The sequence below is a fragment of the Leptosomus discolor genome, chromosome 10, assembly GCF_034619465.1.
Source record: "Leptosomus discolor isolate bLepDis1 chromosome 10, bLepDis1.hap2, whole genome shotgun sequence".
NCBI lineage: Eukaryota > Metazoa > Chordata > Aves > Leptosomiformes > Leptosomidae > Leptosomus > Leptosomus discolor.
In genome coordinates this window covers 2,327,785-2,340,249 of record NC_141400.1, presented here as the reverse complement: position 1 = coordinate 2,340,249, position 12,465 = coordinate 2,327,785, and the positions used below count along the sequence as shown (strand labels likewise).

General features: G+C 54.6%; 1 protein-coding gene across 1 annotated transcript; it reads left to right on the top strand.

Moving 5' to 3' along the window:
- The first annotated feature begins 3,067 nt into the window (after nucleotides 1–3,067).
- Nucleotides 3,068–12,143, top strand: PAIP2 (poly(A) binding protein interacting protein 2). Its single transcript, XM_086470915.1, has 4 exons — nucleotides 3,068–3,117; nucleotides 7,449–7,606; nucleotides 9,754–9,933; nucleotides 11,904–12,143. Exons 2-4 carry the CDS (start codon nucleotides 7,469–7,471, stop codon nucleotides 11,967–11,969), a joined length of 384 nt encoding a protein of 127 aa, XP_086327041.1. The 5' UTR covers nucleotides 3,068–3,117; nucleotides 7,449–7,468; the 3' UTR covers nucleotides 11,970–12,143.
- Nucleotides 12,144–12,465: the final 322 nt, after the last annotated feature.

The following is a 12,465-nucleotide window of genomic DNA, read 5'->3' as shown; positions in this document are numbered from 1 at the left end:
GTTGCAGAGGGGAGGTGTGCAGTCTCTTTTGTGCGAGAATTAAGTGTCGCTTCAGCCGTCTCCTGCAGGGGTGGTAGCGGTTTCTCTGGGGACTCTGTAGAGTGGTGAAATGGAAACAAGCAGCGAATGGCACAGACTTTGTTGGAATAACATATGCCCATTATAAAAACTTTATCATGCAGCGATTCATTTCTGCACTTTCACAAAGATACGTTGCACGCACGGCACTGGGCTGCCAAGTTTTGTTTGTGTTTGTACGAAATCCATTACATGTAATGCAGTGATACAGTCTTAAAACTACCCTTAGCTTTCCTCGCCCCCTGAAAGAAGGTGCAGGCAAGAGCAGCCCTGCAGTCAGTTCTCTTTTGACCAAGTCACAAGGACGGACTTGGACATAGGTCCTTCATCTGGCTCCAAGAGGCGGCCGAGTTCCTCAGCCTCTCGCGTCCCCCTGCTCGCTGAAGGTGGGAGGTGGCCATTCGCTTTGAAGGTCTCCACCTCCCCCAGGCATTTTCACTTTCCTTACAACATGCGGTTAAGATTGAAATAGCACAGCTCTGGGGGTGTAATTTTTAAAGTCGCCTTTCCTTAGCTACTCCCTGCGCCTGAACTAGCTCTGCAGTTACCGTCCTCAGCCTGTCATAAATGCTAACCCGGGTCACGCCCGGGGATTAAACTGGGGGAGGATGTTACATCATGTTTAGGGTCTAAACATAAAGAATTCCCAGGAGTAAAGTAATTGTGGCGTGGTCCAACGTGAGAGTCAGAAAACCCCTTGCTCCCATCGGCTCGCGGTTTCTGGTCTCGGCGGATGTTGGATGGCTAAAGCTGGGTGTAAGGCAAATTTTATCAGAAAATAAATCGAACCTAATCTGCTTCTGCAAAACATCTTCTGTTTCCCTGCAAAGGCCAGGGAGAGAATCCATGCCTTACACCAGTTTCTGGTCGAAAAAAGGCATCAGAGTAACTTGATCCTGTGGCTGGATGCCAGGACCGCACTCTGGTGGCAGACTTAACATAGGAGCTTGTTGTGGGCTGCGTGCTCTGGAAATAACCGTATCTGCAGCGCTCTGTGATTTAGGTGCCAGCTTTTATACGTGAATTTCAACTCGGAAGAGTAACCCTGGAGGTTGGTGCCCATTTGCCACATGTGCAACAAGGCCCTGGGCTCGCCGAATGCTCTGGGAAACAAGCAGGGAGAGAAGCCTCCATTACAGATGAGGAAGCCCTGTGTCATGCTGGGTTTGTTAAAATGGAGTTGGAAATAGTTGTGGAAATAAGAGTAGGAAGAGCACAGTAGTTTTGATAGTTGGGGTTTTTTAAGGGTGATCCTGGCAGGGATATTTTAAAGTGTACTCAGGTAGGATGTAAGCTCTTAGGCCCTGGAAACAAGTTAGTAATGACCAATAAAAGCGGTATAAACAGCTTGATTCAAGGGAGAATCAGTCCCTGGAAAATCCGAGTAAAGCCCAACTTTCTGTAGAGTTGGTTATCCCTTACTAAAATTCAGGAGGAAGGAAGGAAACGAAGGGCTGAGCAGAGAAATGTTAATGAAACTGTTATCCTCAGCTAGCCCCTCTCCGGCTGACAGGCAGCCTACGCGAGTGTGTGATAGCACAGGAGCCTTTCCAGCCTGACAGGTGGTGTAACGCGGAGAGCTGAGCTGAGCGAGTTGGGCTGTACGCCGCTGCCTCACAGAGCTGGGAAAAATCTCCTCGCTTTTGGGAACTTTTCAGCCCCTGATGGATTTCAGGGTTATCCAAGGTTACTTATTTCTGTGCAACTTGGTCCTCAGTACCACACGCTGTTGGGCTCTGCAGTTGCATGCAGACACATTTCTCTGCCGCGTGTTTCCCAACGTGCCGTTGGGGCAGATTTCCCGCTTTTTGTGGTGGGCTTACGAGTCCAGAGTCCATCGCCCGAGGTGGGTGGTGAGCGGAGGTGGTTTTGCAACAGCTGAGCTGCGTTTCGACTCCAGAGCAAGTCAGATGGCGTTCCTCAGGGGCCTGGATGGAACAAAGGGCTTTTAACTCTTATCGTGTCCAGCTGCTTTGCTTTTTGAGAGATCCATGAAGACCTGAGGGCTGGAAAAGCCTGTACCTAGGCAGAGTGTTGGAGAGAAGGGGTAAACACAGCACAGTGATCGTTCCTGAGACCTCTGTGTGCTAGTTTTATCAGGGGGTATCTGAGGGAGAGACTCATTTCTACCTCACTGTGAAGAAAAAGGTGGGCAGAAACAAAGGAGAGAATAAAAACCTGCTTTTTCAACCCACGTTGTAAAGAGGGTTGAAGTCTGGACACTTAACATAGGTCCCAGAAAACAGCGTTTGTTGCCCCGTTACCTAACACAGAGCTGTGAAAACGCACGAGTCCAGCATGGAAACACCTGCTTTGCAAACAGGGGTGTTCCTCAGAAATCATGGCGTTTCTTTCCCCTCGGTGAAGCCCAGGGCTCAGCGATTCCCTGGGGCGGCTGGTGCCCCCTGAGGGAGGCTGGAAAGGTCCGGCGCTCCCCGAGGCACCGCGGGGCCCTGGTTTTCTCGTGCGGGGACGCTCCCCGGGGCCTTTGCCGTCCTCCCGCTGCCGTGCTCGGAGGGGGCGAGGCGGCAGCGAGCCGGGGCCCTCCCCGCACGGCGGGGCCGCCGATCCGGGCCGGGAGGGCGGCCGGGCCTGAGGCCCCGCGCGGCGCTACAAGATGGCTGCCCGCCCTGCCCCGGCGGGACTGCGCTTCCCGGCCTGCCCCGCGCCGCCGCGCGAAATGGCAGCCAGGCCTCCGGGCGGGACTACAGCTCCCGGCATGCCCCGCGCCGCCCGGGGAAGGGGGGGGGCACCGCTGCGGCGGGAAGACTCCGCGTCCCGGCCTGCAGCGCGCCGCTTCCCCGCCAGGGCGGCCGGCCGGGCGCGCCGCGATGCCGCCTCTGCTTCCGGGGGAGAGAGGGGCGGTGCCCGTGGGGTCACGCAGGTGACGGAAGTGATTTCACGTCCGGCGGGCTGCGGCGCAGGGAGGGGAGCGGGGCGGCGGGCGCGGAGCGGAGCCGGCAGCGAGCGGCGGACGAGGCGGCGGCGGAGCAGCTCGGAGCCGGCGTGCGCACCCGCGGGCCTTCCCTCTGCGCGCAGGTGAGGCGGCGCGGGCGGGGGCGCGCAGCCCTAGGCCGCCGCTGCCGCCGCGGGGGGGGGGGGGGGGGGGTCGGGGGTCGGGAGGTGCCGCCCCCTCCCCTGAGGCGGCGCAGGGTGGCGGCCCCCTCCTCCCGCGGCGGCGGGGCCTGCGCGGCGGGGCCGCCCCGTGGCGGCGCCGTCTTTATTGTCTGCAGCTCCATCCGGGTCCTGGGGGAGGGGGGAAGCGGGGGGGGCGCTCGGCGGCGCGGGGCCTGCCGGGACGGAACCCCCGCCGCGGGGGCGGCCCTTGCGGGCGAACAAAGCGGGCGGGGGGGGGGGGGGCGCGGGGCGGCCCCGGCTCCTGGGCGGGGGGGGGGGGGGGGGGGGCGCGCCGGCCCCTTGGGCCTTGGAGGCCGCGGGTCTGGCGGGGGTGGGGGGGCGGTTGCGGCGGGGCCGGGTCTGCGGCTGCAGGGTGCTTAGCGGCACAGCGGGTACGCGGCCGCCCCCCCCCCACACCCCGGGAGGGGTAGAGCCCGCCCCGCCTCCGTAACCGAGACGGTACCGGCGGAGAGCGAGCGGCGAGGCCCGGCGGGTTCGCCCGGTTCTCGCCGAGGCCAGGCGGCTCCGCAGGCGGCGGCGCTGGCTGTTACCGAAGGCATCGGCCCCGAGAGCGGTGTCCCGGGGAGCAAACCCACCCCCCCTCCCCACCCGTGCGGGGGGCTCGGCTCGGTACAGGCGGCGGTTGCGGTGAGCCCCGGCCCCGGGAGCTGGGGGGCAGCCGGCTGTCTGCGGGTGCCCTCCAGGGCAGCGCGCTGGGGTGTTTGTGTCGGGTGGCGTTGGCCTCCCTCGTGAATTTGGTTAAGAAATCTGTTCGTTATACGGAGCGTAATCAGTTTGCTTGGGAACTGCCGCTTGCTGAGCTGATTAGATAACGAGGAGCTCGGCCGGTGCTCCTGGCTCACAGGGGTAATCACTGGTTAATAAACCAGGGACACTCTTCTGCAGGAGTTCAAAGTACTCCCTGCTGCACTCACACAGCTCTGCTTAAAATTCAGCTGCCACTACAGTCCCAGTGTGCTGCTTGCTGCCCTGTGTTGCTTTGGGGTGCTTGAAGCAAGTATCTTAATTTTTTTCCTTTTTTTTTTTTTTTTTTTTTTTCTTATGAAGGGTAACGACCTGGGTTTTACTGCGTGGCCTTAGGCCCGTTGACCTTATCTTCCCAAGTAGGCAGCAGATAATCTTGTTCCATGATTGGGGTTTAAATGCCAAATCTTCAGTCGCAAAAGCTTTGGATTTTATTGATGGTTGGTCTAGGGCTCTTCATTGCTATAAATGCAGGGAAATTCAGAGAAGCAGGGAGATTAACAGACCTTAATGGAGTAACAAGTCCTGCACTTCATGCAGGAAACACTTTGAGTCAGCTGAAAGTCCTGTTCTTGCAGGATTTTTAATTTCTGACTTCATTCCTGAGACGAAAATCCTAATTTTTTTTTTTTTCCCTGTCTTTCTTTATGCACTTACACTGCTCTTCCTGCATCACCCCCACCAACAACCCAGAATAATTTGGGGCTGGATCTCCAGCCATATCACTATTGCAGGATTCTCCATGTTTGCTGTCGCTTAGCGCTACTCATGTTCTGTTTCCTGTTCTGGTGTAAGGAGCTTTGAGATCCTCTGCTTCCCACCTACTCGCAGTTGGAAAACCGATCATTTCTATTCACGACAGTAGTGTAGCCTGTCGCTGTGGCTCGTTTTCTGCAGCCGCCTTCTGAGGTGGTGACTTTTTGCAAGACTGAGGTGGCGCTTGGCTCCCCTCCTCGGAATTGCCTGTAGCTCGTGACCGAAAGGCACGGATCTAACACCGGTGAAACGGGACTAATGGTGTCCTCGCAGGTGGGCACAGAAAGCCAGCTGGCTTGTGTCTTGAAACAGCGAAATGCAAAGTTCCCTGCACGGCGTATTTTGTTACAATCAGATTACAAGGAGCGCTGGGAGTAAGGGACTGGCCTGGGGCTTCCTAACTGTTCGAGCAGGGTAAGTGTGTGCTGACCTGTGTTCCTGTGGGAAGACGTTAGCGGGCTTAGGGCTTCGTCAGATAAACTTCAGATACTCAGGTTGAGCCTCGGATCTTTCTTGAAGATAATCATCCACATCGTCCTTGGGCAGTAATGGAAAAAGTTGTTTCAGTCCAAACGTGGGACGCTGAACTTCTCTTCCCTCCCTCCTAAAGCACATAGCTTGCGTTCTGAGGAACTGGAAAACTTGCCCGTGATTCAACAAATTAACCTTTTAAGCTTTTACACAAACAAGCCAGGGTGTTTTAATTACTATTTTACCTTCATGGACTTGGCGAGATGCTGCCTTCTTTGTACAGAAGTTGCCTGGAATTTGGCCTGAGTGCCCTGCACTGCTAATGCAGAGTTACTCACCTGCAGAGTAGATTGTTGATGTGCAGAAAGCCCCGTGGAGTATTCATATCAAGATTCCCTCCACAAAAAAAAGGTGAAAATGCTTGCCCATTAAAAAAAAAAAAAAAAAGAGAGAGAAGGAATTCAGCTTTTTAGACTCTGAGATCTTTTATTTCCTTTGGTCTGTCCTGTTTGTTTGCTTGTGAGCAGCTGAAGTTGCTTAAAGCAATTTCAAGCTTGAATTGGGGTGTTAAATGCAATGTCTTTTCCTGTTTTTTGTTAAATACTGCCAGTAATCCTTTGCAAGTTTGTTTTGGAAGGACATCAAAAAGAACCTATTTTCTCTTGCTAGCATACCCTGGTTCTGGTCTCATTTGTTGTACTTCCCAGGGAGCTACAGTGACTTCCGTGCTTGGGTTTGCCTTTGATTTAAAAACCTTGAATAGAGCCAACCAGGCAAATTCCTTTTTCTTTGTGCTTTTCTTAATTGGTCGTTTGGATGTGCCAGGTTTTTGACCTTGTGTTATCAAGAATACGTTTTGAACCAAAACTTGAGTTAATTCCACAGATAATAGGACCAACCGAAATATAAAGGGAACATAAGAGCTGCTGTGTGATCAGCCCCTGTACTTTAATAACAACAAAGGCTGTATTTTGATATTCTCTTCTCTGAATAAGTACTTTTTTGATATGCGGACGATGAGCTAAAATGTTGATTTGAGAATAAAATAATATTTTTCACTCGCTGCTGCGTCGCTTCATTGAGAATCTTTAGCACTGGAAAAACGCTCAAGTGTGGGTTTTGGGGTTTGGTTTTTTTTTGAGCTCATTGCCTCGCACACTTTGTAGGCTGTTGTCAAAATATTCACCACCACCAGTATTAGTATCTAAAAAATCCTCAGCTTTTCCAGGATTAATATCTGTATTTCAGCGTGCTACGGGAAAACCAGCCGCGTTGTCTCGTGCCCAGCCCAGACTCGCAGGTAGATCCGAGGCTGCGAGCGGACTTGGGGCTCTGACCTCGGCGTCCCCAGCCTCACCCTTCTCCCGGCAGGGGTTCAGCCCAGAGGCCGGGCTCGTCCCGCCTTTGGCGGCGGTGGGGTGGCACGGCCGCGCTCGCCGGCAGCTCCCGCCTTCCCCCCCAGTCCGGGACGGCGCCATGCCGCGTGGCGGGGCTGGGAGAGCTCACCGGGCGCCACCGGAGCCGGGGAGCGCAGGGGGGTGGGAGGCCGCCCGTGCTGCCTTCCAGCGCCCGGCGGTGGGCTCTGCACCCGGAGCTTCCCAGTCCCAGGGCTTTCGCCCGGGAGGTGGCTGTGGGGACTGGTGTGCCACCCTGGCTCGGGGAGCAGTTCGGTGCGTCATGGTTCCTGCCTCGCTTGCCAGGTTTCCTTCCCGGGGATAAAATGGCCATGAAAGTTGGCTCCTGCGATCCCACAGAACATCCCCAGCTGAATTTGGGTCGGCTAAAAGCCACACCGAAGTTCCCCTGCCGTGGGGATCGCTGGAAATTCCCCCCAAGTGTTGCCCACCGCCTCTGAAGCTGGGTAGTTCATTTCCAGGGGAGTTCACTGGAACTCGGGTGGGAGCTTTAGAAGTATTTTGGAAAACAAATTCTCCTTTTGTGTCTTGAACGTTGCCTTAAATGTTTTCCTGCTGGCAAGTACGCGTGCCTCCTGGGTTTGGTCCGGCACTTTTCACTGGCCTTGGTGCTTGGCATTCGTGGACTTGGTGAGGTTTAGTTTGGGAAAGGAATTTGTCGCTGGAGGCCGCGCGCAACGGGGAAGGCGTTTCTGATCCTCGTTTACTTGTTGCGATGAGCAGAGCTCTGGTGCCGTCACGGTGGGGCTGCCTGGAGCCTTCCCGTGCGGGCGCAGCCTTCCCCTGGGCCGGGCTTATGCAGAAGCGAACCTGCACCTCTCTAATTACTGCGTTTCTTAATTGTAGACTTCGAGTCAGACGCAGCCATGAAAGACCCGAGTCGCAGCAGTACCAGCCCAAGCATCATCAGTGAAGATGTGATTATAAATGGTCATTCTCATGAAGATGACAATCCCTTTGCGGAGTACATGTGGATGGAGAACGAAGAGGAATTCAACAGGCAGGCAAGTCATTTCCCTCGATAAAGGTCTTGTGATGTTCCTTGCCGTCTTCTGGCTGAAGGGAGAGGTGCTGTGGCTTAGCAACCGGGGTACAAGGCTGGGAATCCTTTAGAGAGCGGGGTGTTTAGATAGGCTTGCTCGAGGAATCCCGGGGAACAGACAGATCTCTCTTCCTCTGGCAATAAATACTTATTTTCTGTAATCTTGGTGGAAAATACGGGAAGTGCGGTGTGTTCTAATGCATCCTCTGACTCCCTGCTTCTGCAGGAGGGAGGGGGCGAAAAATACTTGATGGGCTCTATGTGGCCCTTAGGAAGGGGCCGGTCCTGCGGGGGCTGGTGGGCGTAGCCGTGGGGTGACAGGCCTGGTCCTTGCCTAGTGCTGAGGGGTCTGACAGCTGCCCTTCGCCGTCGGGTTGGAGGGAAGCCTTACCTTCGTCTTTCACCTCGCATCCGGAGGCAGTTTTCTCTCCTGCGGGGGCTGGGAGCAGCCTGCGTCTTTCCCCACCCCTTTCTTAATCAAAACTTGATCTTTGGACTCGAGTAGCTGCTTTCTCGGCGCTCCGGCACGGCGCGGCCGTGCTGAGGCCTGAGCTTCTGAAATAGGCTATGTCTGCTGCTCTCTCTTCGGGGTGCCAGCAGGGCACAGAGCTGACCTGCAATTCAGGTTGCTCAGAAAAATCTAAATTCTCCCGTGTGCCCGCCAGGACGGTCTCGGTGTTGTTGCCCGTTGGGTGGGTTTTCCCCTCCTGGGGGCGGCGCCGTCGTTAGCACGCAGGATGTGCTGCTTGGGGAAGGAGCTGAGGGTCGTGCCCTGAATAGACTGTTTTTCAGGTACAGAGTGTGTTTTCAGAGAAGGGGAAAGGTGGGAGCACGAAGGGAGAATGGCCTTACTGAGGCAGGCAAACACCACGGGGCAGCCTGCTGCGGGCACAGGGCTCTGGGCGACCTGAGCGAGTTAAACTTGGGCTGGGAAATACAAACAGGCGATGTTAATGGCCAGGCATCTGGGGCATTATGTGTTCTTCAGTCCTTCTGGAGCTGCCCTTGGAGGCACCTGGGGGTCTACAACCGTGTAACCGGGCGTGGTTGGGGCGGGGGGTTGGAATTGTCTGGGCAGTGGCTTAGAGCAGGGGGTGGCGAGTCCCTGTTCCCCAGAGCTGTGCGTCTCGAGCACCAAGAGAGCTGCTGCGTGTTTGCCCCAAGCACAGGGGACCTCGACGTCCCGAACTCTGGCACTCGCTGTTTTGATGCAGCATTTGTGCTACGTAACCGAATTTCCACTTTAGGATCCAGTATGTGTTTGTGTTCAGAGTGGAGGATAGATAGGAAAGCTGGTTTGAGTTTCCACTGAGAGAACTTTTAACTCTGACCCAAATCATTTTTTCCGCTCCCTTATGGTCTGGCCACTCGTTCACACCAGCTCCTGTTTCCCTGCTTTCCACTCTTCGGTGCTGCAGTGCAGGACGTGGAAAATTTGTCAGGATGAACTCCCTCCGAAGCTTGTTTACTGGACAACCGAGCACAACTTTCCTTTCATCTCTGCAGTGTCTGTCCGTTCTGCATCGGTTGCTTTGCCCCGCTTGTAGCGCAGCAGGTCGGCGTTCGTCGCCACCGCTGAGATCCCGCGGGGCTCCTCGGGAGAGCTGCGCTGGGTGAACGTGGAATCCACGGCCGAGGAGATGCTGCTGGTTCCCCCCTCCCCGGGGACAGGCAGTGGTTATTTTTTCCCCAAGAGTCTTGCAGGACACTTTCCTAGGGAGGGTGCCTGGCTGCTGCGTTGTCCCCGGTTCCCTTCCTCGCCCTTGCGGTGCGTTCAGCCCAGGCTAGTTGGTACAACTGGAATTTTCACTCGGAAACAACATTTTTCCTTCTCCTTGAGCTTGCAACAAGCTGCAAATGGAACAGCTCAGGCCGGTGGGGGGGTGTGTGTGTTCTCCTGCCGTTCCCTTTGTCCTGAGTTCCTGGGACAAAGCACTTTTCTACATTGAAAAAATCCAAGCTGTTGCCTTCCTGCAGCACAAGCGTGGTGTTCTGCCAGAAGTCCTGTGCTGGAGGTGGCGGGGGGGTCAGCTGGGTGCGCAAACCCTGGAATGACAACACAAGCCTTCGGTAAGTTTGTTGATGAAACGGTTTCTTCTTGTTGTGTAGATCGAAGAGGAGTTGTGGGAAGAAGAATTTATTGAGCGCTGTTTCCAGGAGATGCTGGAAGAAGAGGAGGAGCACGAATGGTTTATTCCAGCCCGTGATCTCCCACAAACAATGGATCAAATCCAGGACCAGTTCAATGACCTTGTTATCAGTGACAGCTCATCACTGGAGGATCTGGTGGTAAATTCAGTTTCTCATCATGTTTCTAAAACTTGCCATCTCTCTCTGAGTTGTGTTGCTGATAATGACAAGAGAACATCCTTTACCAGAGGCTCTTAAACCACACCTGGCTGTGGTGGAGGGGAAGGGTGGAACAGTTGGGTGAGGGATCTTTCCTCGAGTCACTTGAACGGTTTGGTGGTTTTCTCCGTAACCACGTGGCGCCTTTCCTCGCCCGTGGCGTAAGTTCAGGTGGCCCTGGGTCCGTGTAAGGTGTTCTGAAGGGGAGGCAGGGAGCGGAGCCTCTGAGACGCCCTTTGGGGATGTCTTGGTTTGAAAGACAGGTGTCTGCGGAGGAAGGCAGGAGCCTCCCTCGAAATGGAAAGTGCAACCCCCTTCCCTCCAAATTATTATAATTTGGAAATTAACGGGCCTTCAGGCAAAGATATGGGGAATAGGAATAACAATTCTTTACTAATATATATATATATATATAACACAAGGCAGGGAAAAAACAGACAACCCACTGGTTTACACTGACAGAGTCAGGAATACAACCTGACCCCCTGTTAGGGGGGCAGTAGCAGTCCGATAAGATGCTGGCTGCAGTCCTCCTGAAGTGATGGGTGTAGTGCTGTGGAAGCAGCGATCAGGTAAAAGAGTCTGGTCTTCCTCCGAAGGTCCAGTGGTAGGTAGGTAGCTCTTGTCCTCTGGAACTCCAGTGGGGGGAAAAACTCCTCTGGGAATCCAGTGGAAGAAGGCTGCCAGGGTGTTGGAGATCTCCGTTTTTATTTGGCATGGACTGCTTGGCTCCTTCCCCCGCCCCGGGTGGAGCATCTCACAGTGGGATGGGGAGTCGTGAGGCAGTTCCTTGATGGGCCATGAACAGGAGATAGCCCAGGAGCGAGTTATCGATGGGTCAGGCGATAAGGCATTGTTGTGCCCATGGACAGGAGATGGTCCAGAGGGGGGAGGCAGGGAGCACCGCCCCGCCTGGTCTCAACAGCTCCTGAAGATGGTCATAGAATATTTTTTTTTCCTTTTGGCACATTTTACACTGCAACCCAGGACAGGGGACAGGGCCGCAAGAGCTTAATTCCGCATCTGCCACGGCTCGGGCGGGCGTGAGCCACCTCCTGAGGCCCGCTTTGGATCACCTCAGCCGGAGCGGGTCCCTGGAGAAATTCGAAGGGAGGGGAAAGCAGCTAAACTGATTGTTTCCCTCTTTCTTGCCGTCCGACTTTGCCCAGAGCTTAAGGGAAAGGAGAGGGCAGCGTGTGCCTGTTTTCCCTGACAGGACACAGAGTTGCTGCTGCCCAGGGCAGCACCACGCCGTCCTGCGATTCCCTGCGAACCCCTGCTTGTGCAAGCCGAGGCAGCTGCAGGCAGCACGTTCAGACTCAGTTAAGAGCACAGAAGCCTAATCCTCCGTTTCTTTATGATAAATTGCTCGTTTTGGAGACGCTGGCTGCCTCCCCTGTAACGGCGGGACGCTGCGGAGCCGCAGCTCGCCGCGGGGAGGACTGGGTAGTCGCAGGCCTAGAAATGTGAAACAATCGGCGCAGGGCTCGTATACTTTAAATTCCCAGGAGTGGCTTAAGCTCCTGGAACAAGTCTCCTCCTGCTTTAGCGAGCAAGGTCTAAACCCCTCCTGGCCCGTTCCAGCAGCTCGCCTTCAGGAAAGGCAGTTCCAGCGCTGAAGCGGCCGTGTTCGGTGCCCGCCCGCGGTTTTGGGGTTGCTGACCGCCGGAGCCCTCGGCTGACGTGCGGGCGGTGCCGAGGCGGGATGGGCAGGTGGGGAGCAAGCCCGGAGGAGCGGGCTTGGTGGTGATGGCAGAGGCTTCGGGTGTACGCAGAAGCCTGTTCCCTGGGCTGTAAATCCGTGAGGTGCTCCAGGGCTGCCCGCCCGCGTCGTGCGCAGCCTGGAAAGATGAAAGTAACGGCTCAACTCGACTTCTGTTTGTTTGTTTGTTTGTTTTTCCCTTCCTCAGGTCAAGAGTAATCTGAATCCAAACGCAAAGGAGTTTGTTCCTGGGGTGAAGTACTTAAATATTTGAGTAGACTGGGCCCTCTCTTGGTGGATGTAGCACAATTTCCACACTGTGAAGCCAGTATTAGAAGATTTAATTGTAAAAGCTCTCTCTTCTTGTCACTGTGTTACACTTATGCATTGCCAAAGTTTTGTTAGTCTTGCATGCTCAATAAAAGTGCTGAGACTGTTACTAAGTAAATCTGTCAAAAGTTTAGTGGAAACCTAATTGGGCCCTGGCTCTCCGCAGAGGAGGCGGTGAGGTAAGAAGCACCAGTCAAGTTGAGACAAAGTACCACGTTCATAAAACCTTCTGCAGACTCTGTCTTTTTAAGTAGACTTGGAATTTGCTGAGGATGGTCTGTTTTTTTTTTTAACTAAAGATGTGTTAACTGGTGCTAGTGTGCACCTGATAATGCCTTAACTTAAAAATGAAAGCGAGGATATCTGATTGTTATGCAAATTAGCTAACTTTCCTTTGAAATACCAGTATTGTTACTAATGTTAATTTTTCCCCTTTAAAA

Bases quoted from the DNA above. Each gene is read 5' to 3' on its own strand.
- PAIP2 (XM_086470915.1), top strand. From the start codon at position 7,469: ATGAAAGACCCGAGTCGCAGCAGTACCAGCCCAAGCATCATCAGTGAA. The intron at 7,607-9,753 runs GCAAGTCATTTC...CTTGTTGTGTAG, and splicing joins AAGAGGAATTCAACAGGCAG to ATCGAAGAGGAGTTGTGGGA. The intron at 9,934-11,903 runs GTAAATTCAGTT...TCCCTTCCTCAG, and splicing joins CATCACTGGAGGATCTGGTG to GTCAAGAGTAATCTGAATCC.